This window comes from Corvus cornix, chromosome 11 (assembly GCF_000738735.6).
Source record: "Corvus cornix cornix isolate S_Up_H32 chromosome 11, ASM73873v5, whole genome shotgun sequence".
NCBI classification, from domain to species: Eukaryota; Metazoa; Chordata; class Aves; order Passeriformes; family Corvidae; genus Corvus; species Corvus cornix.
Genome location: NC_046341.1, coordinates 15,204,462 through 15,232,050, shown reverse-complemented (window position 1 = coordinate 15,232,050; position 27,589 = coordinate 15,204,462). Strand labels below are relative to the sequence as shown.

The 27,589-nt window shown below is 40.9% G+C and overlaps 1 protein-coding gene across 9 annotated transcripts in view; it reads right to left on the bottom strand.

Annotated features, from left to right (window-relative positions):
- Positions 1-2,789: 2,789 nt before the first annotated feature.
- ZNF536 (zinc finger protein 536) overlaps positions 2,790-27,589 on the bottom strand; it is a 344,627-nt gene continuing 319,827 nt past the window's right edge. For all 9 annotated transcript variants that reach the window (XM_039558356.1, XM_039558359.1, XM_039558354.1 and 6 more), the window contains one exon: positions 2,790-6,261. In XM_039558356.1, the coding sequence (XP_039414290.1) occupies positions 6,026-6,261 (236 nt within the window). In that variant the 3' untranslated portion in view covers positions 2,790-6,025. The remainder of the gene's footprint in view (positions 6,262-27,589) is intronic.

Sequence of the window (27,589 nt, the reverse complement as noted above, 5' to 3'; positions counted from 1 at the left end):
CAAATCCTCAAAATTCTAGGAAAAGCATAAATAATTGACCCCAAAGAGGGGAGTGTTTGCACCTATGATAAAAAAGAAAAAAATTCTTAGTCTTCCAAATCCTGGGGCAGATCTCCCCCTGGGGTGATACAGTGGATGGCATTTGATTTATACCAGCAGTGGAGAGCCCTTCAGCTTGTGAGTGCATCGAGTTTGGCTTCTCTGCCTGCACTCAGCATCCTTCCACGAGGCTTGGTGGATCAGGAATATAAATTCTAGTCATAAACAAAGAAAAAACCAGACTGACAGAGAATGTGATGAACAATTTACATCTGTGCACAATTTTTCCCTCTGTGCCAATGAAGTGCGTGATCTTTTATCTTTAGCCTTCAGTTTGCCTTCCCAGTCTGCTTGGTTGCAAGAAACACTGTAAAACCCTTAAAATATTAAGAAAATTACATCTGCTACATCTTGCTTTAAATATGATGTTCAGTCTTTGTAAGTGTTACTTTGTACATTAAATGAATTGCTTGCCCACCAGGTAAAGGACGTTTTGTTGCTTACCATGTCTGTCTTTGCACAACATGTAGTACACGGGCATAAATAACAGTGTGTTATATAAATAATTACATGTATGAAGGGCTGTAAAACACTGAAGATATATTTGTACTTTTACTTATGAGAACGTTTTAAAAATGATTGCTTTGTTCACTGCGTGGTTTTTATGTGTTGAATGTGGTGCACGCAGAGAACATTTTCCAAAGTTGTTTTTTTTTTCCCTTTCCTCCAGGTCACACTAGCGTTATAGTTAGCAAATTGATAAGGTTCCACTGTTAAGCTTTATTACTTGTGACATGAGCCTATGACACTTTATAAAAAGAAGTAATCCAGAACAATCTCTAGGTAATTAACACCTAGATAAACAAACATAAATTTCTATATTGCATTTATTTGGACTACCACTCAAATACGCGTGAACCATGCTTTTTTAATTAAAAGATAAATCTATGTGACACTTAGCCTCAAACTTAATTATTCAGCATAGTATAATAAAAAATAGAGCCCATTAAATGTGTCTTGCTCTGTATTTCTGTATTAACAGCAAAACAGTTCACTCTGGGATCATTTAAATTTTCTTCTTCCTCTTTTCCTGTGATTTCCCTATTCACTGAGAAGCTTTGGTTAAAAAGCAAAAATACCACAACAAAAAGCCCCCAAACAATACCCTGAACAACACCAACAGGTGAGGAGCCACGGAACTTTTCACAGCACCTACAACACTCACCTGGGTGAGATTTCTAGTATGACATTACACCACAGCTTTATTCTCCCTCCTCCCCCTCCCCGGGCTTCCCGACGGAAACATACTGTGGTGGATCATGCCAAGCAGCGATATCCAGAAATGATAATCACAATAGTTATGAATAATTTCACTGGGAGCATGCTTACAATACACAAGGTGAGGTTTCTATATATACTGTTACAATACAGATGTTAAACAGGGTAAATATTCAATTCCCAAATTACAATAGATAGAGGTCTTAAAGTCCTTATAAAGTTTCAGCAAGAAACATTATCGTAGAGCTGGGAACAGCCTTCTGATATTAGGTGGAAAGACTCTTGTCAGGACACCCAGCATCTGTGTGAGGAAGGCTGCCCGTCAGCTGTGGGAAATAAAACCCCACAGACTTCAGTGAGACAACCCCTTCCTCTTTCAGACCTTCTTCCCACCTGCCTTTGCAGGTGATGCAACCCCACACTTTGCAGTACATGGGCCCAGTGGTCATTTTTAGATTTCCTAGAGGATATATGTACTGTGTAATGCACTGTTCCCAGCAGAAATCCAGGGCCATAAAGGAGACTGTGTTTGTAAGCATTTCCATGGAGGTGCAATGAGATGGTCATTGCTCCTTAATCAGGTTTTCACATTTTAATTTATTGTCTACTGAAACCAGGCAGGAAAATCTTTGGGAGACACCCCTCCCACCGCTCTGTCCCTAGACATCTCTTTTTCCCTGGATCCAGGGCACAGCAATTACCTGAAAGGACAATGAACCTGTTGTGAGGCAGAGTTCAGCTCTGAGCCTGGAGCTCATCTGTCCTCAAGACACATTTTTACATGCTACCATTTTGTGCCTAGGAAGGGTTGTTCCCCCCAAGAGAGGGTGTGACACAAAAAAAAATTTCATTAACTTCTTGGATTTTGATTAAAATTTGATGCATTGCAGATTTTATTCTCTGTGGATGAAGAGACCTGTGGCATTTACCCACAGACCAGTGAATTTGGCACCAGCTCCGTGACTCCCCTTGCTGCACAGACACTCTACCAGTTCACCAGTACTGTGAGCTTCAGCGACTGAATAGCTGAATTTCTATGATTTTATGCTTGTAATTCTTAACCCTTCTGACAATTTTTGTACCTTTTTCTATTGGAGAATCCAAGCTAGAATATATCTTTATTATTGTGGGTATGACTGGCTTAATTTAGTATTAAAATTTCTCTTTTCTAAATATGTTTGTTTTCTCAGCTTTTTTTGGAGCAAGGCCATGTTCCTCTCTCCTCCCCATACTTGCTGTAGTTTCTCAGATTTGGTGCATCTCTTTTTTGATGTTAATCATCCTTACTTTTCTAAGTGAAAAATCCTTTAATTTATTTGCTTTCAAATGTGCAGATAAAACCTTAAAGGGGAAGAATAAAGATTCGCCCAGGAGAATGGGAGCACTCTTGCTCTTGTACATTCTTTGAAGTGTGAGCAGCTTTTTTAACATGCACCATAACAATAAACCTCACAATTTTCTAAAGGCAAATATATGATCTATACAAACAATCTTTTTTAATGTGAAAACATGACTTTATACATCATAGTGTATGATACACACTTCAAACACTTTCAAATCAAAGCTTGATAGACCCCAAGACTTTTTCTATAGTACATAAGTAGTAGTATATAAAACAATTATTACTACATGCTAAAACAGATTTCCACAGTCTTTTAATTAAGCACAATATATATAATATATATCTGTATATATTGTATATAGATTTGTTCAGATTAATAAGTGGACTGAGCACACACACCCAGCATAATACACTCCAGTAACTGCCTAACAACTGTGAATTTACTGGCATTATTTTTTTTTTCTTTTTAAATCTGAAAAAGCTGAAGAAAATAATGTTTTAACTGTTCCTAATAAACATAAGCAAGTAGGAAAACTTTTTTTTTTCAGAGGTAGAGGTTTTATTGCGTAAAACACTGGATAAAACTGTACTGCTTCAAAGACATTTTTATTCTAACAGCAGAAAGAAAACAGTCATTGCTGAAAAAACAACTTTTAATACTTCTATACCAGAATAAAGTTCTGTCAACTGATGTATTATAATAATAAATAATGACCAAGAATAAACTTTAAATACAAAGTTTTCTAATTGTTACAAGCATAGCAACAAAATCCTCTACTCTATTGATCTCAGATTTCCTCCAAGATAGAAATTTTTCTTTGTGTAGGAATGTAGACAGTATTATGACCAGTATCACAGACTACAGAAGTTACAGAGAAAAAACTTGACATGTTTAGATATGAGAAGCATGATGATATTCAGAAACTGACAATGCATCACTGCTGCTGTCACTTGTTTGTATTACAAGTTACAAATGTTCTGGAAAAAAGGGCTATGTCAGAGGGGAGGATAGGGACAGTAGCACCCGACCAAATGGAATCAACACACACATCACAAGGAGCGGGAGATGTTTCCAGTGTCACAAACAGAATTATTGCCTGTCGTATCTGAAGATGCTCAGAAGACACAAAAGAATACTGAAAGAGCTCAAAAAGTGCAAGAAATGGAATGTGGGGGGTGGTTTTGTTTTTTTTTTCTCTTTTTTCTTTTTTTTTTTTTTTTTGCTAAGATACCAAGGCGGCGCAAACACACAAAGCAAGCGACTGACACAGTCACCAAACACAGTAGTGCAGTTAAAATCCTAAAGCTTACTACAGTCAGAAAGGTTCAATAACATTTCAATCCTTTATCTAGGATCATAGAAACAGTTGCATTAAGTTTATCAACTCGATTTAAGTAAGGCAGTGAGAACTATACTAGAAAAACAAGAAAAGCAGCTTGCTCTGTGCCAGATGGGTCCAAGTTACACAGTGACCTCATTTAAACTGAAACTTCAGTTGGATGACATCCTTTCCGACAGCATATGCAAACCGTATTCCTTATTAGCCTGAGATTTTTTTTCCAGTCTCAGGGTAGCGCTAAGAATTTTATTTACATTGATTGCAGTTTAGTATTTTTTGTAAACTGCTTTAGGCAGAGCTGAAGTTTTAAGGCCCTGGGGTTTTACTCTGTGCTCCCAGCCTGCAAAGAAATATTGACTTTTTTTTTAACTTTTTTCTTTTTTTTTTTTTAAGTCTGGATGATTTTGCTTTAGAAGAAGTTAATACTTCTGTACCATCACGATAAACAGCACCAATTTTGCTTCTATCAAAGGAAATACATTAGAAGGATAAAATTTTATGCCATTCAGAGAATTTCAGAATAAACCTTTAGTTATTTTTCTTACATTTTTTATGTGGTTTGTTATAGTCTCTCAAAAGCTTCCTATGTGACAAAGACCTTACTAAATTTGGAGCATCCAATCAGTAAAAAAGCTAAAATCTGCAAAAATATAGAACACATTTGTTTTACAAAACCAAAGCAATATCATCTAAAACACTTTTTTTCATTAGAGACAAAGAGCAGAAAGTTTGGATTCATATTTTAGGTCAAGCTACTTTATAAGGGCTTGCTCCAGAAGAAACTTCTGCACTATGTCTGTAATACATACAAAAACTAATACATGAAAATTAACCATGACCAGGGAATCCTTCATTCAAGTGTAAAATAAAAAAAAATTTAAAAAAATATAAAAAAAAAAGGGGGGGTTGAAAGGAAGTTTGAAAAAAACCCCAATAGGACAAGTAAAGAACAGAAGAAAAAAATTATCAACCTCCTATGTAATAAAATTCTGTTTCTCACCAGCACCTTCTATAGATAAGGCTGACTAGTTTCACTAAACATTATTTCTATATATTGTAATTCTACGTTTATAGCAACTTACTTCTTCAACAAGGAAAAAAAAAGAATAAAAGCATTTCCCTCAATACTGCAAGATGATTACAAAAAATGGAATTACATTTCAAATCTGCAATCACACATCAGGCTGCAGATTTTTTTTCTAACCATTGATTCATTTGGCTGTATATTAAAAAAAAAAAAAAAAGAAAATGTAATATCACAATACTTTTCAGAATAGGTCAGTACTGACCCCAGCTTATGGGCCGTCTAAGGTTTCTCCTACACTGCAGTTGCAACACCACTTGAATTGATTTTCTCTGCAATGACAGCTCCAGTCAGACTGGCACCATGGCAGTCTACCAAGACATCTCATTACTATGCTAGGCAAATGACAGCAGCTGGTGTCATATTATAAAGGTGTTTTCAACAATGAAAACACAGCCCCTCAATCTTCAAGGCAACACTAAATCGTTTAGAGGGTATCATTTTTCTGTTAAGAGCATTATTTTTGGACAAAGACCACTTTTAAGTTTGAAACGGCCCTGGTTTTTAAATAACTAACGACCTCCTAACATTTTTAAATCACTTTATTATCCCACCTACGTTGTTTGGAAGTACTTGTTGCCAGGTAACTGTTTAGCAGCCATTTTCAAGGGCTGGAAATTTATTTTTCATGTGTAATATATATATTTACACACATACACACACGTATGGAATGTGTGTATTTTGTGTGTGTGTGTGTATGTAGATATATATTCAATGTGGGTATGACTGGATATCTCTGTGTCTGTAAATATATATATATATATGTGCATGTGTGAGTACATATACATATAGATATATTTAAATGTTTTCAGCATTCTGGATGCTTCTGGGAACTTGCATGCCATCCCTTTCCTTGAAAGTGGTTTAAGCCAGCCCTCACCAACCACGTGTCCAAAGCCAGGGCAGAAGGCTACAGCAGAGCAGGGAAGGACCCACTGGGCATCACTCCTGGGCCTTGCTGCCCTCCTCCGACGGCTCTGCCGAGCTCCCTGCCTTGGCAGCCGCCGGCTCCTCCAAATTCCCAGAAGCTTCGGAGTCGACTCTGGAGCGCTTGAACCTGCGGTCGGGGTACTGGCTGTTGTCGAAGGGCATGCGGTGGACACAGAGCACGTGGGTCTTCAGATTTCCCTTCTGAGAGGCACTGTAGGGGCAGTATCTGCACTGGAAAGGCCGGTGACCTGCGGGACAGACGACAGCAGGGTTAGTTTTTGCTTTAGCCCAAGGACATTGCACAGCCTGGACAAATGGGAGACTCTGGAGCCCTCTCCTACTGGGAGGGGCATTGCTCAGTGGCCTCAGTGAAAACAAGAAATCTGTGCTCTTCTTCATTAAAGAAACTGCATTTAAAAAATTCTCTGGATTTCCAGAGCAGTACAGCTAATCCATCTCCCTCCTCAGCCCCAGCTGTAAATCCTTCAGCCCATGATCCAAACCAAACTCTTGTAAATACCGCGTGTACAAAACTGTCTTCTTTTACATTTGTTAATTATCTTTTTTATTGAAGTGCAATTCAAGGATGACAATGTGCAGACCCTTCGTCTAATAAACACACTTTGTCTTTGGGTGGGTTTCTGGGTAAAGAATTGTATGTTTTATTTCAATCGCACAGATTACTTTTTAATGGAAAGAAATAATGGATTGAGATAGCCAAGGTCTCAAACCTGCAAACATTTACTCCAGTGAGATTACTCCTGTGAGTAAAGATACGTGAACATATAAGTGTTTGCTGGACCAGGGCCCAAGGTTATCATCAGCTTTAAAATAAAATGTCCGAGCTAGATTAGAAAAGGAATGTTAATGCACAAAATCTGATAGATGCACTTCTTGTGGATAAAACAGCAATCGACTGTGTAACAAAGGCATGAATGAAAGATATCACTTCTCAGTAATGCTATCAATATTCTCTCCTATATTTTTCAGATTATTGTGACTTCAAATCTCCATGCTGTATCTGGTTTTGGAGTTTATGTTTCAACAATCACATTTCAACCTATGCTGGGAAGTTGTTGATGTGTTTTACTGGAACTTTATGAGTTTTGTCTCTCAAATTAACTTAAACCAGGACCATCTGAGGTCAAATGCGCTTAGCTTGCTTTAATTTGCTCAAATAAATGAAGAAATAAATGTGCCAGACCATCTACATAAAGCCAGGATAAGTGAAAAACAATACCCTATCTCCACATTTGAAGAGCACATTTTCCCTTGCTGCTGTGGTACTACTTAGCAGGCACAAAACAGGTTCTGGGGCAGCAGAGGAGGAGAATTATGCTTCCTGCAATGGGGAAAGGGGCTGGACCCTCTGCCCATGGTTATAGGTGGGAATTTAACAGCTAAACAAATAGACACCTGTTGTGCACTGGTCTGATGCTACCTGTACTGGAGAGGAAATGCTGCCATGGTCCTCCCAGCAGAGATGGGAGCATGGGCAGCTGCTGGCATAGGAGCATGAGCATCTCTGTAGCAGAGTCAATTCACCTGAGCCAGCATTAGTGCTCTGGGCTGCTAAAAGAACTCACCATTTTTACTGTAACATCAACACCACCACCTGAAGGCTGAGTCCCCCAAAACATGCTGCTTGCTACCCAGAGGAAAGACACCCGGTTTCCTAAGGCCTTGCCCCAGGAATACAGCCTTGTTTCCTTCCTCGGGGATGGAAAGCTCCCCATCACTCTTTGCTTTTCATAAGCTGAAGACTGCCAGAAGTGTGACCACCCTCCCAAATCTCCAACGTGTGTGTTTATGCATGTTATGCCTCCAGCACAGGAAGGACATGGAGCTGTTGGAGCGAGTCCAGAGGAGGCACCAAGATGATCAGAGGGATGGAGAACCTTTTTTATGAGGAAAGGGTGAGAGAACTGGGATGGTTCAGCCTGAAAAAGAGGAGGCTCATGGGTCACCTAATAGTGGTCTTTCAGTTCCTGAAGGGGCTGACAAGAGAGATGGACATGGACTACTGACAAGGACCTAGAGTGACAGGACAAGGGGGAATGGCTTCAAACTGACAGCAGGTTTAGGTTGGATATTAGGAAAAAATTCTTCCCTGTGAGGGTGGGGAGGCCCTGGCACAGAGAAGCTGGGGCTGCCCCATCCCTGGAAGTGTTCAAGGCAGGGTTGGATGGGGCTTGGAGCAACCTGGTCTAGTGGAAGGTGTCTCTGCCCACAGAAGGAGGGTTGGAACAAGATGATTTTTAGTGTCCCTTCCCACCCAAGCCACTCCGTGATTCTATGATCTCACCACTCAGCTCTTAATGCTTTACCCACAAGCAGCTCTTAATAAACAGCCATCCTAGTTCTTTCCTGCAAAGAACAAATTCTAGGCAAGGAATGCACAAAGCATGGCTGGAGCTAATCACCTCACATGCACCAAACTAAAAGCAAACTCTTTTTTCCCACCACTGAAGCAAGTTCAAACCTCTGTTCAAAATTCCATGCAGAGAATGTAATTTATTAATTCAACTCACTTTAATAAATCAGACAATATAAAGTGCACCTACAAGGATTCAGTTCTGCATTGCTTACCCCACGACTTACTTTTTCAGGCCATCAAAATTTCACATCACTGCCTTGTGAAAAGTAAGTACACAATAAGTTAATTTGTATTGTCACTATGCAGTACAACTGTGGTAAAGAGCACATTCATTTTTAATCCGATATGAATAATATATAAATATGTATACAGAGTGAGGGTCATAGGAAAGCAAGCGGTACATTGTTTACAGCAGAAGTAGTACAAAAAGTAGAGATTATTCTTGCTTGCAAAGATAACAATATCTGCAATTTGCTTGTATCTAAGGGGTGAAGGAAAATTCCCATTTCTCTTAGGTATCCCCATTCATTAATTTTAGCTCCAAAACTTTTTGTGGGCAGCGGGCTCTTAAAATAACCCTTCCCAGATAAGTTAGCAATAAATTTATAATGTTTTATCTAGCAGTGGTTGGTAGGTCCTTTCTTAGCAAGCTATAGTTCATATATATTTTACCCACTATATATTTCCCAATAAAATTATATGAAAGCCCTTCAGAAAAAAAAACATAAAAGAGAAAGAAAAGAAGAAAGGAACCTTCTTGATAGTTCAGGAGATTATGTGATATGCATTGCAATTGTAGAAAAAGTAATTAGACTAAAGGTGGGTGGACCAGGGGGGCAAACTGTGGTGTGCATCTTTCTCTGATCAAAAATTGAGAATAGAGGACAATACATTGTTTGCAGCTGAAATAATCCTTTTGTGGAGCAATGTTCTATCAAGTCTGTGACTGAGCACGTGAAGAGACTTTGCAAACCTCTGGATGGAAGCTGACGGTCTAAGGAAGTGGAACAGCAGAAAATAATAATCAAAATTAGCTAAACTGACAACAGTGATGGCTGGACTCAAAGAACACTTTTAGCATGTGTGGATTTCCCCAGGAGGGGTGATCACTTCCAGCACCTGCTGGAGCCTCTCCTCTAAAAGTGACCTAAACCTCCCAGGATCACACCCAGCAAGGGTGGCAGTGCTGTGGTGACTCAGGCTCATCATCTTCTCCAGTTTTGACTGAATTTTAGGGAGCATAAGGAGTGTGCATAAGAGATACCTTCTGGCCAGGATAGAGAAGTTTTCCGCAGGCCCATATTAAGAAAAATCCCTTGGTGTTTGAAACTAGTTCACCTTTTTAAAAATATATGCTGCTTCATTAATTTAGGCTTTGAGAAAAAAAAGAAGTAAAGTTTGTTTTCTTCTCTTTCAAGTTTGTGATGTGATATGTTGCTTTATGACACTTCATGTCAGGCTGCATCAGTCACATCGCGTTAGGTTTCATAACATGGCATGACTGATGCAGCCCTACATGGTGCATCAGCTGAACAGTCAGAAACTGTAGGTTTTGAGAAAGACATGGATCTCAGTCTGGGGTTTAGGGCCACTTGAATGAAAGTTTATCTCAAGTAGGGGTCTTGGATTTAAACAAAGCCATTGGCCAAGAGTTGTTACAGATTCAAGTACATGCCAAACCCTATTTTGCTTTGTCTAATCTTTAAAACTCAAAATGTATTATTGGAACACATAAAAAGTCAATGTCAATGAAGTGGCACTGGGTTACTCACTGTAATCCAAACACTGCTAATAGTTACTAATTTATTAACTTTGATATAGATCCATTATTTAAGATTAGCGCAAAGGAATACACAAACGAGAGAGAGAAGGAGTGATGAATACTAAAGTCTTTTTCATTAAAAAAATCATTTACATGGTCAAGCCGCATTAATTCTCCACTTCTAAAAATATTTGATCGGCATCCAAATTCTATAAAATTTCCACAAAGAAACATCTTATTTTTGTGGTATTACAGGCACATATGTGGGGGTTTGCACTAAAATGTAAAAATGGGCATTGAACTAGTCACATGAATAAGATCAGGAATTTATTCCAGATTGTTAAAAGTGTACTAATCACAGCAAAATCATGGCTTTCTCCCAAAGCAGCAAGAAAATGGTAATTTGAAAGAAAAATGCCAATAATACATCACACACAAGCCGTCTGTTGTCCCCACTGCACCACTTTGTATTATATTGCATATGTGTACATATATACACAGATACACGCATACAGACACACACACACACGATTTAATGCATAAATCTAGGGGAAAGGCAGAAGAGCAATAACATGATGAACAGAAAACAAATGCTGTGCAATGTACTATAAATTATAATTAAGCTCTGAATAAAATGTGTTTCTTAGATATGACATTTGTTCCCTTAAAATGCAAAAATGGCCATGATTATCTGACAGAATGTTTTTCCTTAGATGGCCAATGGCTATAGCACTTACTGAGATGCAATACAGCAAACTCATTTCAGATTTCTTTGCCTGGTTTAAGAATATCCTTTTGGTGAAAATCAAAAATAACAGCAATTACCTCTTTAAAACAAATTATTCCCTCGCAAACAGATATTTGAAAAAGCCTCAAAGGCTTGAATTTCTCAGAAACAAATCTCTTTAGCTGGGGCGTTGGACATTGAAGATCTGGACTTGACTTCCTGGGATGATGTAGCAATCCCACACAGCCAGGGCTAGCTCTGGCCAGGCCCGGGCAATGGTGCAGGACCGGCTGCAGTGGCTCACGATGGATGGGCACTGCCTGCTGCACCGGGATGCTCTGTCCCACAACGTTGCTGGTGGAATGGTCCATGTAATCACACATCTGATGCCCAGCAAAGCCTGCACTCACACCTTCAGTGAGCCCACACCTCCCCAGGAAGAGCTGCTTTGAATCCTTTTTCCCCACACAAGCTTGTATTTGAGGTACAATGATCTCTAAGCAGATGAAGAACTAACAGCAGGCAACGATGGCCGAGTGCTTTCTGTGTAAGAAGAGAGGCTTTTTGAGCATCTCCAGTTCTCTGGCAGTGACTGCTGGGCTGAACTCCTGTCTCTCTCAGACCACAGCCTCCAGGTCCCAGGCATCTTGGTGAACACTGCCATTTGAAAGTATATTAGAGCATAATAACAAGCATTTGCAAAGGGAAAACTATTTTCATTTAAATCTTGGCTAGTGCAATTTCCTTTTTTTAACGTATAAATTTTCATAAATACATTTCCTATCCACGGCAAACATCCCAAGTACTGTATGCATTACCCAAGAGAGCAGAATGGCTCTAAAGCAGCCATTCGGATCTGGAGCATAACAGTATGGATGGGAAAATGCTGAATAAATATATTTGTCCAATAGACAATAATGGCTCTGATTGAGCCATTCCACTTTATTGGTCTCAAAATAAGCATTTTATGAAATTCCCAAAATACCAGACAGATTAAAGTACACCAAATCAGGTTCATATCTGTAATAAAAGTTTTTATAAAACAATTGAAAAGTATATGTTTATTTACACACAGGCCCAAGACCAACCAAGATGATCTTCTGGGAAAATTTCAATATTCTGTGAAGTTTATATGTTTCTTGGATTGAAAAAAAAAAAAAAAAAAAAGTAAAAATTCTATTTCATGTTGACCAAGAAAAGTCATAAACTCAAAAAGCCTTATCTGAGGCTTTTTTGATGATTTTGTCTAGAGCTGCATACAAAAAAAATGCAGAAATATATCTGGATTTTAGGAAGGCTAGGGAACATTTCCAGCTACCAAGGCTAAAGCTTTGGGTTACATGTTTCCATTGGGATGTCTAAAGCCCCCTGATCACCCTCCATTCAGCTGAATTCCTTCCTTACCAGGCTCAATTGTGCAAAGAGTCCTTAGCGGTAGCCAGATTAATTGCTCATGGCACCAGTCTAGTTACTTAAATCCCCCTCACTAATACTGAGCACTCCCAGGAGCAGCTCAGGTCCCAGCACGTGCACTGCCTTTTGGAAGAGCCTTTCTCTTGCTGTGAGTTACTGTGAAGATCTTAATTAGGGGAGGATAACTTTGGGATGAACACCCATGACAAAATATGTCCACCAGCCTGACCCTAAATAAATGCATTAAGGATGTCTGGAAAAAAAAAAAACAAACATGCCAAGGTCAGCAGCCATCCCAATGCCAGCACGTGACACTGCAGTCCTGCTGTCCTGCAGAGATGGACATGCAGTGCACGGGCAGGGTGGAGATTCACTGAACCATCACTGGTTGCAGAAGAGCTAGAGAATAAAAAGACTAATCTGTAATCTGTAATTAATTTGTATCAAAGATTTTTACTTGAACAAAAAACCTGCAATCATTAGATTGAATTCAACCCTCAGATACCTATATGGCTTTTCTGAAACGTAATCAAAGCTGGAGTCTGCTCTTAAGTTAGTGTCTTATACAGTGCTTGGTGTTTCCAAATAGGTATTTCAGCTTGCTGTTGAGTGCACTAAAATGTTTAATGATGACAGAAAAGCAAAAGTTGGTGCTACACTTTGCCTTTAATATGTATCAGTAAAATATTATGTTAATTTCACACATTCTCCCTTAAATAAAAACTTCCCTCGTAGTAACTATTCAATTCCTGTCTCAGAAGGTTACAATCACTAATTATCACACCCTAAAGTTTCCTTTAAAAGCAAAAGAAGTAAAAACCACCAACAAAGCAGCTCTGCTATGTAAAACAGCCAAGTGCAGGTTGGTCTGACATAGAGGTTAACAGTCACCTGGGCACTCCTGACAAAGAGAATTCTATTGTCCTTCATAGACATGGTTTTACCTTACTGAAAGAATCACTCACAAAATTATGGAAAATATCACTACTTTAACATTTTTTACCTTTGTTATGTAAAATATGGAAATGATAATTATTTGGAGGTAGAGTGAGGAACTTGTTAGCCATCTGTACTGCACTAAATACAAGGGAACTAGGAAATGGCCAGTGAAATCACTGATGGTGTAATAGAGACTTGCAAGTCCTGGGAAAAAAAACATTTCCCATTTCTTGCAGAGTTGGTAAAACAACAGAATTAATCAACTCCAGCCACTCAGCACAGAATTTGTTTCTTTTTCAGAAGAAGATATTCACACAGGAACTTTTGATTTAGAAGGGAAATGGATGTCTTCTTGGAAGAAAGGAAAAACCTCAGCAGAATAGCTGAAAAGGTTCTCCTAAACAAATATTAAACTTTATGGGAACCCTGTAAAGCTAAAATTCTGAGATAAAGGCGGAAGACTGCTCTTTCTCTGGACCTGTGTGTCTCAGACCACTGCTGGTGGGTGCACACACAGTGTCCTGTGCACTGTGGCACCAGTTCAGGTTCTGACATGACAAACATGAGTTACGAGCCTGGAGCCTCAGCGGGCTCCAAACGAGGTTAGTGGGAATGCTGTCATTGATTGAGCTTGAAATGCCAGACTATCATTGTCCCATGCTTTGGGAAATTTAATTACATTTAATTTTTCATATCTATTTACTTTGGATTATACACATAAGTAGAGGACAGAGTTCTTATCAAGGGCACTAGATACCTGTTGTAACAAGCAGGCCAACTCTGACTAAAGTCATAATGGCAATGGTTACAGAAATCATAATCCTTCTCATAATCCTAAACTCACAGCAGCTTGTGGTTTTGGCCAAGCTTTCATTTCCAGCCATTTCTTCCCCCCTGGTACCAATTCCTGTTCTCCCAAACCTTGATGTGTCCCTTCACCTCTGCAGCCTGGGCCACTCCACACAAGAGGGGAGAGGTACCCGAGCCCAGGGAGTGAGCAGGGTACAGTCCTCACAGCCTTCTCTTTCTCTGGTGCTTTGGGGATCAACGTAGACTGCAACTAATGAAACACATTTTGAAGGTAAGTGGCAGACTTTTCTTCAATATTAACTAACCCCAAGTTCTTCTGATCATCAAAATTACATGCTCAGAGTCCCACCTTTGCCTTTACTTACATATTTCAATTAATTGCTATGTCTATTCACTCCTTTACTTGTTTTAATCACTTCAATAACATTATATTCCCATTCTAACCCCCTTGAGCAAAATATCTCAGTTTTCCTACTAGGTCATTCACAAGTTTTCTCTCTAACGTTCTGTCATATTTTTTAATTGTCTCAGTAAATATTTATTATTTCAGGGAGCATTTACGACTTCTTGAATGAAGTTGCATTTGAATTTAATGTACCTATGATTTCCCAGAATAAATGCTGTACTGGTGGCACTGGGATTTTAGTAAAGAGAACATTCAATTCAGAAGCTAATAGGAAAGACATTGTTAGTGATGGTATTTTACTACCAAATATCCTTTATTCTGCCTAGCAATTCATAAATACAGTAGAATTTTCTCTTTCACTCCGGGCAACTGTCTTCAGTTTATTTATTTTATTTGGCAGAATGGAATTTTAAAAATCCCATACTCAGCTTTCTAAATCTTTCCTGCCCACATTTGGATGTGTTACATCCTCAGCTGGTGTCAAACTGGACAGTCACAAGCCTGAGCCATGCAAAGACCAGCCCCTCTGTGCACAGCCCTGTAAGGATACCAGGTCTCCCCATCACTTCCATGGTCCATAAATCACCTGGGGGGGAAGGGATGGAATTATCCACATGCTATAATGTTTGCTGAAGCAGGACCCTAAGCTAGAACATTTTTTTTCTGCATGTATGATGTCACTTAGACTAACCCTGCTCTCCTTTCATTTTAGTTATTGCTTTTTCATGTAACTGGGGTAATTTAGATGGTATTTTGTCACATTAACACTTGTCATGTACCTCATGATTCTCTAACTTCAGCAACGTGTTAGTGGAGAGACTGAAGAAGAACAAAACACTTTAAGTAAATAAATATCTAGCTCACTAATAGCTAATATTTCAAATTATCCAGGAGTAGCTCACAACCCCACTAATCATTCCGCTAAAACATCACTATTATCTGTTTATGGGATTTGGTGAGTGGACTTCTCAGAACAACTCATTATTGGCAATGCTTCTGCATTATGTGCCATCACAGCACAGAATTACCACGAGCACAGCCTGAGTGGGAACTCAGAGCAGCCCACCTCTCACCAGGCACATTTCTGATGTGGGTGTACATATAGCTAACATTCCTGTAAAAAAATAAAACAACAAATTTTTATCATATCCCATTCAACAAACCAGGAGATCAAACAGTAAAAATTAAAGGGCTGCAAAGAGTAAATTGAGCATTAACTTTGCAGGACCTTTCCCTCTGGAAAGTGCTGTTGGTGTTGTCACAGAAAAAAAGTGTCTTTTTTATCAAGTCACAAAGGAAATGCTTTCTCCCCTTCTCCTTTTCTTTTCTATAAAAGGCTCTCTAAAATGAAAGGTGTCAGACTTTGCTTTTTCTTCTTGGCATGATCCAGAATGTATGGCTGAGGAATGACAGATGTCTGCAACCAGCTGCAATGAAGCATGCTAAAGTTTCAGTCTAATCCACTTATTTCACTGCAGTCACGTAAACCAAAACAAATGGGCAGTGCCTTACATTATAAAAACACAGCAGCATTACTTTGTTGCATAATGTAGCTGATACGCCATCTTTTTATCATTTTTCCTACTGCAGAAAGAATTCACCTCTTTATTAAAAACAGCCCCTGAAAGTTCTCCCATTCTGCTTGCCTCTATTTTTTTCTTTTAGTGTCACAGCAGTCCTGCGATGCTCCATGCATTACTCAATATGCGGCTATTATAAAAACACCGTCATATTTTTCCAGGGAAGACTGCTTTTGTTTTTAAAAACGTGATCCAATCCAGAAGCCACTGGGCCTCATTCTGCTCTCATCCTTGCTGCCAGCCCATTGCTTGAACAGACCTGCACTGCTCTGAGTCAGGATTGGATCTGCCATCAGATCAGTGCATGTTTCATCTGTGCAAAAGCCAAATAACAAGTGCACCAAGCACTTACCTGAATGGGTAAAAAAACCCCCACTTGTCTGTTTTCTACTGATCAAACTGGAAATGTCATCAGAGACACAGCTAATAGCCTTAATCTACCCAACTAACCTCATTCAAAGCCCACCCATTTTAATGAGGAGGGAGACCCACTACCACAGTGTTTCCCGAAGCCCTGAGCACCCCCCCCCGTGTTTCGTTATGCCAGAGGGAGTATAACCTAAGTGAACATGGCATTGCTTCCTGGGAAGGGAGACCCTGCCTCACTCCAACATGTAGTGCAGCAACCTTTTGAACCCTCCCCTCTTTAATCCTTGTATGGAAAGGGAAAGGATGAGGAGTCATGTGGCTCCCTCCCTGCCAGCAGTTCCAACAGCTGGGAAGCACTCTTTCAGCGCAATTCATAAAAAAAGATGTGTTGGATTTCGCCGATGGCAGAATGGTGTACAATTTCTGGCCCTTCAGGCTAAAACAATAAATGCAAAGAGGAAAATTTGAGATTTCCCCCCTTAAACTTCCCACAACAACCTCAGCAAAACCACATGACTTGTCTTGTACAATCTCCCTGGTGTTTTCAGTGCTACTTTGGCAGGAAATCAGAATTACTGTTATATAAATTCCATCTGATGCCAGAGCTACCATCTGTGAGTAAAACTGCTTCACCTACGTCTGCCGGCAAAGCCACTCTCCCAGAGACAAGGGAGAAGGGGAAAAAAAATTTGATTAATTTGCAGAATGCTTGTGATTTGCTCATATATTATTATAACTGCTCATCAGCACATGACAAATTCCCAGCACTCCGCACAGGAACCCGTTCAGTTTCAGCAGTTTTTTGCGTCGGCACCTGACAGACTGCAGAGCCACTAATGACTTTCAGATGCTTACAAACAGTAATTCTATCTTCAGAATAAAAAGAAAAATCCGTAGGAAGAAAAGAGTAGAGTTAGTCTATTCCATTTCCTTCCTGTATATCAACATGATTTAACTCTTCGGGGCAGCAGTGGTTCCAGGATCACAACACGGCTGCTCCTTGCCTGTAAAAGACAAAGACTGCCAATCTCAGGGGAAAGGTGGAAGCAAAAGCCAGTCTCTGAAGGCTTTCGCTACACCAGCTCTGCAGAGAGCCAGATACAAAGCAGGTAGCCTAGGAAAAGGCACACCTACCCTGCAGTACAGGGAGAAAATACATGCTCTCCCTGGTGCTCCCGAATTCCGTGTCTATTTCCCTATTTTAATACTTCTGATAACCTTTTACATTTTCAGGGAACACATCTGCTTCCTAACTGCAGCTGAAATGTTTTTTTCCCCCTTTAAAAGTATGATTATGCTTTCTGAAGCACTGTCTGTGTGCTTGATTGCCTGTTTTAGATTAGAGATTTTAGCAAGGAAACAAAGACTTCAGAGTGCACATCAGTCCTGCATATGAGAAACCACAGAAGGAATAAGCAATAAAATGTGATGCACCATCTGTCCACAAACAATAACCTGGATGTTCTGAAGGCTTACAAATTATTTAGCACACAACCTCACCGAATTATAGGACCCTTAAATAGAGCAATAGACTGGGAATGAGAACCTCTTTGATGTCCTTTTGTATTTTTTTTCCCAACTCAGCCCTCGATTGATTGCTATCTGTTGAGGTATTTCTCAATGACTATTGGAGCAAGTTGATATTTATTAAGTAGCTCTCTGTAGAATATTTTGCCACAGATTTGAACAGTGGGGTATATGCTGCCTCCCTGGCCCTAGCCTGCTGCAAACAGATTGTTAATCAAAAGACAGGCTAAAAGAATAGTCAGTTGGGAAATTCAGTCCTAAGGGCAAAATGCTGCCCTCGGTACTCATGCGCAACTCCCGCTGGCTTCCACGGCAGCTCACGGGAACGCTCAGGGAGGAATTTGACTTTATTAAGTACTAGAAGCTTTCTGACTGGACTCTTGTAGAACAATTCTCTAACAAAGAATGTGATTTTTTTTCTCCCCCAAATTGCAACCTGCTGCAATTAAAAATAAAATGACATTTTTTCCTAGCTGTCATGCTGAAGCACAGTGATCTTGCATGCAAACGCATTAGCAACTGAGCACACTCCAGGTACTGTAAACTAGAGTATGTCAAAGCTACTGGATCCCTAGACAAACCTGGCATCCCCCAGCAATGTGCTCACATACCAAAATCAAGATTTTCAGAGACCTGTGTTTGGGATAGAGGATTTTGGCTCACCATATTTAAATGTGAAATCATGTACAAAAAAACCAGCCAAACAAACACTAAAAATACTTCTTTTTTTAATATGCAGTGAATTGCAAAATTTCTGGATCTACTGTTTTGTTCAACCTCTTCTCTGCATTATAAATTCCTGAGTTTTTAGTGAACATTAGAATTTGTTTTTTCCAATTGAAGCATGCCTCTAAACCCATACTCCAAAATAAATCAGCATCCCTAAAAACCACCCACTTAATTTTAAAAAGGAAGTGCCTTCCCAAAATATTTCTTTTGCTTTGGTTTCCATAGAATTTTTTCTGCAAATTTTCTTAACACAACATTTCCCACGCTGGCTCTCAGCTAACAAACATCCAGACCCACCTACCAAAGGTCTTCTCAGTGTGGTCTTTACTCTTTTGCCTAGATGGCAGATAAAAATTCAAATAAAAATAGATATTAGAAGACAGAGGATTTTTTTTTTATCATATTCTTTTTGACAAACAGAGGCCAAGAGGGAGGTAACTGTATAATTAACTTTAGATGTGCCTAATGTAACTCCATTATCATTGATGGGTCTTATGGAGAGACACTGAGAGGGAAATGTGCCTTCTAGAGTTTCATAGTGGAGCCAGAACTATTGAAGAATATTTCAGTATTTAGGCCCTGATTCAGCAAATTGCTGAAGGTTATGCATACTACAAAGCCTGTAAGTCATCCCACAGACTTGTGTGGAATGCACAGGAGCTTGCAAAATGCATGAGCCCAAGTTGTTCCTGAGCTGGGGCCTCATAGCTTGGCCCTTACTTACAAAGATTCATAAAAGAGACATGAAAATTTGCCTGGGGATAAAAGCTGGCACATTACATTGTCTCAATGTGAATCTGTGCTCCTTTTTGCATTTATTTTTGCATTAATTTCTATGTGGTGTTCGCTCTGGGTGCAAGAGGGAGAGTGGGCTCCAAGGACACGGGGAGGGCGAGGGTCCAGCAGCCCAGTACCTGTGCAGGGGGACCTGCAGCCATTCCAAGCTGCACCTGCAGCCAAGGTGGGGCCCACAGCCAGCGAGAGGAACTGGTTGCTAACTGGGAGGATGGGAATTTTAGCATCACTGGGGGGCACACGGAGCCAGCTGGTTGCTGTATGTGTTACACACAGACCAACAGTCCACACCCAGAGCTGAGGTTGCTGTCACCCACTTCCCTAAAGCCACGTGTTGCCAGGCAGCAAAGGGCACAAGATGAAGAAAAACCCTTGGATGTCAAAAGAAACAAAACCAAAATTCCCTTCCAACTACTCCTGTGGCAGTCAGTATGCAGAGGACTGGGTGCTACTAAAGATGTTATTTTAGATAAAATTAGAGAAGTCCAAGATTTCTATGGGCAGCAAGACACTGTGCCCATTTAGGGTGTCTGGGTATTTTTTTGATGATTTAGAGTAAAGGAGCTCCCTACCTATCTCTGACAGGTAAGAAAATCACAGTGTGTCAGGTAGCAAAGAGGCAAACACCCCTGCCAGAATGCCCAGCACACCAAAGCCTTGCTGCTCCTGCTGCCTGTAGGAGAGCCACTCAATACCACAGAAGCTTCATTGACTTCCACCAACTTCCAGGGAGAAGATTTACTTATACGAAATCAATGGCAGGCTCTGGGCTTTCAAGCAAACTGATACCCACTTGGGCTTCTCTGTGTATAAACCAAAACCATTTTGCAACAAAACTAATGCATACAGCGGTTAGAGGGGGCCAAAATATTTTGCCTTCTGGAGAAGGGATGCAATTTCTCTGATTTCAACAAATAATCTGAGGCAGGTAACTTTTCTCTATCTACCGTTATGCTAATCAGAACAGAGAGGTCTATAAATGTACTTAAAGAGACAACTAAAAAAAATTAATCTGTGGTTTAACTTAAAGGTCAACTCAATACATATTGAGAAGTCAACTGAAATTCTGCCATTAAATATAATCACTCCTTCTAGGGTGGTAAATACTGTGTGGAAATACCCATCAGGAGTCAAATCTTGATCTCAGACAGCACATGGATGGACTAGAGCAGTGCTGATTTTGCATACAGAGTCCTTACATCTGAGCCTCTAGGTATCAAGACCCGGGCCACTGGAAAAGCTTGTTTAAATTCCATAGGGTGTGATTAGTATAGTGAGATATATATAAAAATATCTATATCTTTTAAAAATCTTGGGGGAAGGGGGCTGTGGGTTTCTGGACTTTTTCCAGCTTTCTGGATTCCTACTTTCAAGCATTTTCTGTAACACGAAAGGCTAGAGGGTTCCTTTCTTATAGAAAGAACAGAGAGAGATTTTTCTATAATCACATGGCTACCACGGTGAAAGCCTTTCAGATATAGAAACTACCCCAGCCACTACAGTAAAATCAGGAAGAGCAAGAACAGCCACAGGACCCTGAGCCCCTGCTCCTCGGCTCTGGGGCAGGCGCCCATCCCAAGCCCTTACTGTACACACAGTTGTTCACAACCTCAAATCAGTTTTACCATTCTCTAATAGAAAGAAGTAAATTGAAAAAGGCTTAACTAGCATTTTATACATGTACAAACTTATTCTTTAAATTTTAATATATGGAAGGTACAGTATAGGCGTTTTCTTCTGAAATAATGTCAAAGATTTGGGGAGGGAAGGCACAAAGGTCAGATTTAAATCCTGAAGGTAGCATAAAAAATTTAGATAACACTGTATATATTTTTGTATGGCATGTGTACTGACAGTGTCACCATCAGCATGGGCTCTAGAATTCATAATCCACTGTGCTATTTTTTAAAATAGTTTGATTTGTTTATTAACTGTGCTTTCCTATTTCCATGAGATATAGACATCGACAGTGAATAGACCTTTTCTAATTGAACTGATAGCTTGAAAGTGAACATGTCCTTGAATTTACACTGAAAGATAGACAGTGATTATTTATAATAAGGGATTTAGTCAACTGCCTTTCCATTTGTACAGCAAGGACTTTATCAACAGACCATGTTTAGGTAAATAGTGCCAAATAAGATAAATTTTGTATTAAAGGACGAATGTCTCGCAGTGTCAGATGTACAAGGAAGAGACATTTGGCTGATGATATGTCCTGTAAGTATAAAAGAGAGTATTAAGATAACACTTTATGCTAGCATTAATACATCAAAGTTCTGGACTGACCTGTTTCATCCAAAGTGAAAGCGAGGATGCTCTTAATTCCTATCTAAGATTAATTTAATTCAGAAGGCATTCAGCCTTATGTCCTGTTTTGCAGCTTTATAAGAATTGCTGGATTTGCAAAATAGCACGGCTGTACGCACGTTAATAAATGGTCTGTGTTTGTCTAGGCAGAGTTGAAGCCTTTCTTTAAAAACACACACACACACACACACACACACACACAACTCCGGCTCCGTGAGCTTGCTTTGCCCACAATATTAGAGCTCAGCTATCTCCTTGCTGAAGGGCCTATTTGTCTGCTTTAAGTGAAATCACTCAATTCTCAAAAGTCAGTGGAGGACTTTGGAAGGGGGAGGGCTGGGAGAGGCCACTCCAAATAAGTTCCATTAATCAAAAGACACAGTCTAATGTAACTAATATTTTACAATTAGAGAAGACAAGATGGAACTAAAAGCCATCTATCTCTCTTACACCACATGATCATCGATTCATAATCAGAAGACTGAGAGTCGCACAAAGATGCATTTACAGGGCTGGGGGAGGGGGCTGGGTCGGAGCCGGAGATAATGAACACGATGAGAAGGAGCGGCGCTGAAGGCTGGGGAAAGATGACAGAGTGGTTCAATGGTGACGGATGACACGAAGATGAGTACTGATACCTGACAGGCAGCGAATGATGACTGCAGTCCTTTCCCACCATTATGATCCTCAATTATCTTGCTAAGGACTAAGAGGGAAAAAAAAAAAAAAAAAGCCAAAGTGGCTCAGCCCATCCGTTTATTTATAAGCTGGGATAATGCTAGAGTGTGCCAGGCTGCTGGGAAAGGCCACCTTCTGCAATTTGATCAGCACTTTATAGGAGCTGTAGTTTTCATTGTCAGCGCTCATGGGCACAAGGGGAAATGGGTAAAATACAGTACTTGTCCGTCTATTTTGTAATAAAATTCCTAAATCTTCAAAGGGAGTTATTTTTTTTCTTTCACTGCCACCTTCAGGAAAAAAAACAAAACCCCAGGCTGACCAAAATAATAAAAGAGAAAATGGGCTTTGTATTTGCACATAGAGTTAGCGGGTTGGAGCCTGCGCTCCCAAAATTCCACATGCAGATCTATCCAAATGAATGATACGTGGTGGGGGATGAGCCAGCATGAGCAAAAGCCGCAGCTATGAGGAGCGCAGGAGCAAAGTGAACGGGAACTTTTCAAGATTCTTCATTGATTTAGGGAATTATTAATAAAAAGGGAAGAAAGTTCGCTCGAGACTGCTTTGTAGTTGCAGAAGATGCCACAGGCTAGCATTTCTGTGCCAAAGAATATGCCGTTCTGCTACATTATTTATTTTTAAAGACACAGATCTCCTAGCTATGTTGGAGTCATTGCTTTGGAGAAAAAGAAAAACAAATTAAGATTAATGTTCTACACAGCTCCCGATAGCAGTAAATATTTGATCAGAACAATTCACATTTAAATGTTGACATATTAAAAATCATATTTTTGGGAAGAAATATTTCTTTTTCGTGCTTTAACCGAAACTTCATTTTCCTGTCTCTTTCCCACACTTGTCCTCTTGGAGAAACAAAGTCACACAATATAGCACCACATTTTTCTATCCAGGATAACTAAAATGAACAAAACCAGGTCATAAACAGCTCTGTTTAAAAAAAATAATGAGAAAAAATTTCACACACCCTATACAGGTCACGCGTATTCTACAATCCTGCCTGCCTTTTTCCTCTCTCTCATTTTTCTCCAAGAGAGCAGGCTGCTCAGTTCAGCAGGGCACAGTGCTCTGCCCCAGCCCAGGAGGGCACAGTGGGCAGGGTTTGCTGCCTGCAGTGCCCTCTTCCCATCACAGCAGGGCACAGGTTCCCAGCAAAGGGGGCATCCTGCACATTTTGGGGTGGTGACAGTCCAGTCCCTCACAGAGATGGGTTTACAGGTCTGTCTGCAGCTCTGCCTGCTAACCAGGGGCAGCAACAAACCAGACAGAGACATGTAGAACACCGTCTTCTGTGTTCATGAGCAAGCATGAAGCACCAGGTAGGAAACCTGAGCCCATGAAGAGGCTTAAAGACCAACACACCAGGCTTCATCTGACTCCATGGTAAAACTTCCCATGTACTTTTCCTGGCTCCAGGACTGTCAGAAAATTATTTCAGCAAAAAGAAGACACATCAGAAAAGAGCTGTGTCATCTGTGGTAGAAGTAAAGTGTCCCCAGTCACACCAGTTCCTGTTGGCCAAGGGACGTGTATTAATAAGCATTAGGAGCATTAGCAGGTGCTTCTTGTTATCAGAGATATTACAAGCAAAGGAGTTCTGTATTTTGGCAACATATGTTAAACAAAATAGGTGGGGGTAAAAATCCAATAGCAAGAATTAGCCTAAATATACTTGTAAATGCTAACAGGGGTAATGTCTACTTTAAAGCCCTGAGCATGTGCTGGGCTGCCTGGGCACCAAGGCAAGAGGTGCTCCAGCTGGCAACCCCGATGCCAAGGGAAGGCAAGGATGTGTCAGGACGTGCTAGGGATACCTGGGACACCACTGGGTTGACAAAGATCATGTCCCCAGCTGAGAGAAAACATTCTATGTGAGAAAGTCCAGCTTTTATAGAGCTGCTCTTTAATTTTGATGGCTTCCATCTTTGCTTTTGCATGGAGAATACACAGGTTAGGCTGGCTTTGAAAGGACACTGGTGCAAGAAATGCAGCAGCCATCACACAGAGAGTGTGTGCACAACGAGAAGCCCTGCTGGAACAAGACCATAAATATTCCAAGAAGCATTTCCCAGATATCCATTTAGGAATCCTAATTATGAACAAATGTCCTTAATCTGCCCACTTCATACATCTGAGATTTAAGACAGGTTGAATCCATGATCATCATCGTAATTAGCACAAACAAAAGGGCCAGATGTGAGAAGCATGGTTCTGATGTCAGGGTCTTGATAGCAGTTGATCAAATATTGTATAGCTATAACTGGTTTTCATAAATAGCATATCCTCAGAAGTGATAATAACCAACACATTATAAATTTTTCCGGGATTTTTTTGCAAGAGCACATGCTTCACTTGTGTACAAGTTGGACCCATCTCCCTGTAACGTTCCTTCAGCATTTGTGGCAAAACAACTCGGCTGCCATCGGTGGATTCACAATTGTGTAAAATTGGACTATCATAGTGATTAATTGGGCTAACTTAATCTGTACATACAAATTAAGTAACTGCACTCACAAATACCTAATTTAGCATGTGCATGCAATATTTTAATTTGCACATACAATCACACACTTTGGGTAAATGAGATACACAATTATGAACAATTTTTTTTCTGCCCTTGTCTGCACGTGTAAATTCTCTGAAAAAAATTCTCATTATTTATACTGAACCCAGATAAACAAATATTTCTTTTATCTACCAATATGACTTCTGTTTTCCAAATGGCTACCAGGAGAAGCTATGTATATTTATGAACTAGAAGACAAATTAATAAAAAGGATAAAAAGAAAAAGAAAAATCTTACAATTAACGTGGTTGTGCTTGAACACAATTCTAACATACAAGAATATTAGAATTTTGCTTGAACAAGCACTGCAAGACTCAAGCTTTAAAATAAAATTTTTGAAACTCTACAGAAAAGAGTTTTACTAGTATTAGAATAAAATATTTAGTTATTAACACAGTGTTCAGATTTTTCCATGAACAAAAACTTGAGATGCTGAGGTTTATTCTGCTGTCAGTTCAGACCACAAGGGCGATGTAACAGCTGCCATTCAACATGCAGCAGCAGCAGCAATATAAGCTAAAGTTTAGCTTTTTGTTATCCCTGGAGCTTTTAATCAGTGGGGACTGTTCAAGAAACGACTGGATGTAACACCCAGTGCCATGGTCTAATTGAGAAGATGGTGAGCAGTCAAAGGTTGGAGTCAATGATTTTAGAGGTCTTTTCCAACCTAAACAATTCTGTGATTCTGTGAAATAACGCCTGAATGGTGCATTAATAATTTCATACAAAATTAACCAGGAATTATTTTCAAAAATGAGAAGGGGAATAGAAATAAAAATTAAAAAAAAAAAAAAAAAAGAAAATGAAAACTAATAAAAAAGCAGGGCTACAAGCAGAGCCCTCACCGCGCTGTAAAGGACAGACACGGGAATAATTATTTAGACGGGCGCTCTGATAAAAAACCCATCATATGGCTCGGGAGCGTGCGGGGTGCCAGGAGCGGCTCAGCAAGCGGTTTGGGCCAAAAGAAAAGAAAGAAAAAAGAAACCTTTCTCCGGCTGTGTTCGCGTCTCAGCGCCCGCGGGTCCCCCCGCTGGCCCCGAGCGCGGCCGGGCGGGCGGGGCGGGCGCTCGGTCTGCAGCGCCACCTGCGGGCGGCGCGGGGGCAGCGCAGCGCGGGCAGCGCGCCCGGGCCGGGTCACGGCGCGGTCACTGCCCCGCACCGCGGCACGGCCACCCCGGACACGGCCCGGGACCAGAACAGCACCGCACCCGCGGCACGGCCACTGCCCCGCACCGCGGCACGGCCACCCCGGACACGGCCCGGGACCAGAACAGCACCGCACCCGCGGCACGGCCACCCCGGACACGGCCCGGGACCAGAACAGCACCGCATCTTGGGCACAGCCCCGGGATGGGCACAGCCCCGGGATGGGAACAGCCCCGGGCCCCGCACACAGTCCCGGGACCGAAACAACCCCAGACACAGCCCTGAGACCGCAACAAGCCCGCACTCGGCGGGTCAGGCACTGCCGCTGCTGTGTGGCACCCAGAAGCCGCAGAGACGGGCAGCGGCGCGGGTTCAAGCTGACCAGCCTGCAAATGATAGAAATGTGCTGCAGGACACGTTGCGCAGCGCCAAAGGGCTGATTTTTAGGTGGTATAGCTGATAGGGAGGCTTTGCTCCACGCCAAGGAGCCACCACGTTGATTTTTTAATGTTTATGCAGCAAACTGGCTTGTTGGGGGGAAAAACCGGCCTAATTTTAGCCATTCTACATGAATACAAGTAGGGCATGAGAATTACAGCCATGAAGTTGTGGCTTTTGCAGCCTCCCCAGCCCATCGATCGTGGCCTGAGCCCCAGCACTTTCCTTCAGCTTCGGGCTGAGAGCATGGGTTTGGTTCTCACTCCATCCCGTGGGGAGCCAGCTCTGCTCTCCACGGTGTCTGCCAGCCCCTGCTCTGGGTTTGGCCTCACATAGCTCCTGGCCATCAGCTGACTGAGGTTCTACCTCCCTAGAGGACATCGTCAAGGTCATAAATCGGATATTTAACTATAAAAAAAGTGCGTAATGTTCCTCTGCTGCATGCACAACAGCCCCGAAGTGCTGGCGTGGGTCTCCCACGCCCCATTTCAGAAGGATGAAACTTTGCCTGGTGCAGGCTTTGGGCTCGGAGCTGCCCCTGTGGAGTGCACCTGGGGCAGTGTGGGTGGGCAGCAGGGCTTCTCCCCTGGTAGCACAAAAATGCAGGCTGGCGTGCGGCACAAGGAGCTGGAAATGAGCTCAGATTTTGTCTCAAAACTATTTGTAGCATCAAAACCCTTTTGTGGTGTTACAACTCACGTGAGACCAAACCTTGGCCCCAGTAATGCAGACAAAAACTCTCCTTAAATTAAACAGGGAGTTATTTTTTTCATCCTGCAAAGGAGGAACTTTGCTATAACAAAAATAACTAAGTGAACAGAAAAGAGACAAATTAAGAGAAAGGTAGGGTTGGAATTAAATGGAAAATAAAGTACATCACATCACTAATTGAGTCAATTTGTTGATTATAAAGCCAGAAGGCACCACTGAGATCACTCTTCCTGACCTCCAAAATCATGCAGTCTAGAGGAGTTCCCGGA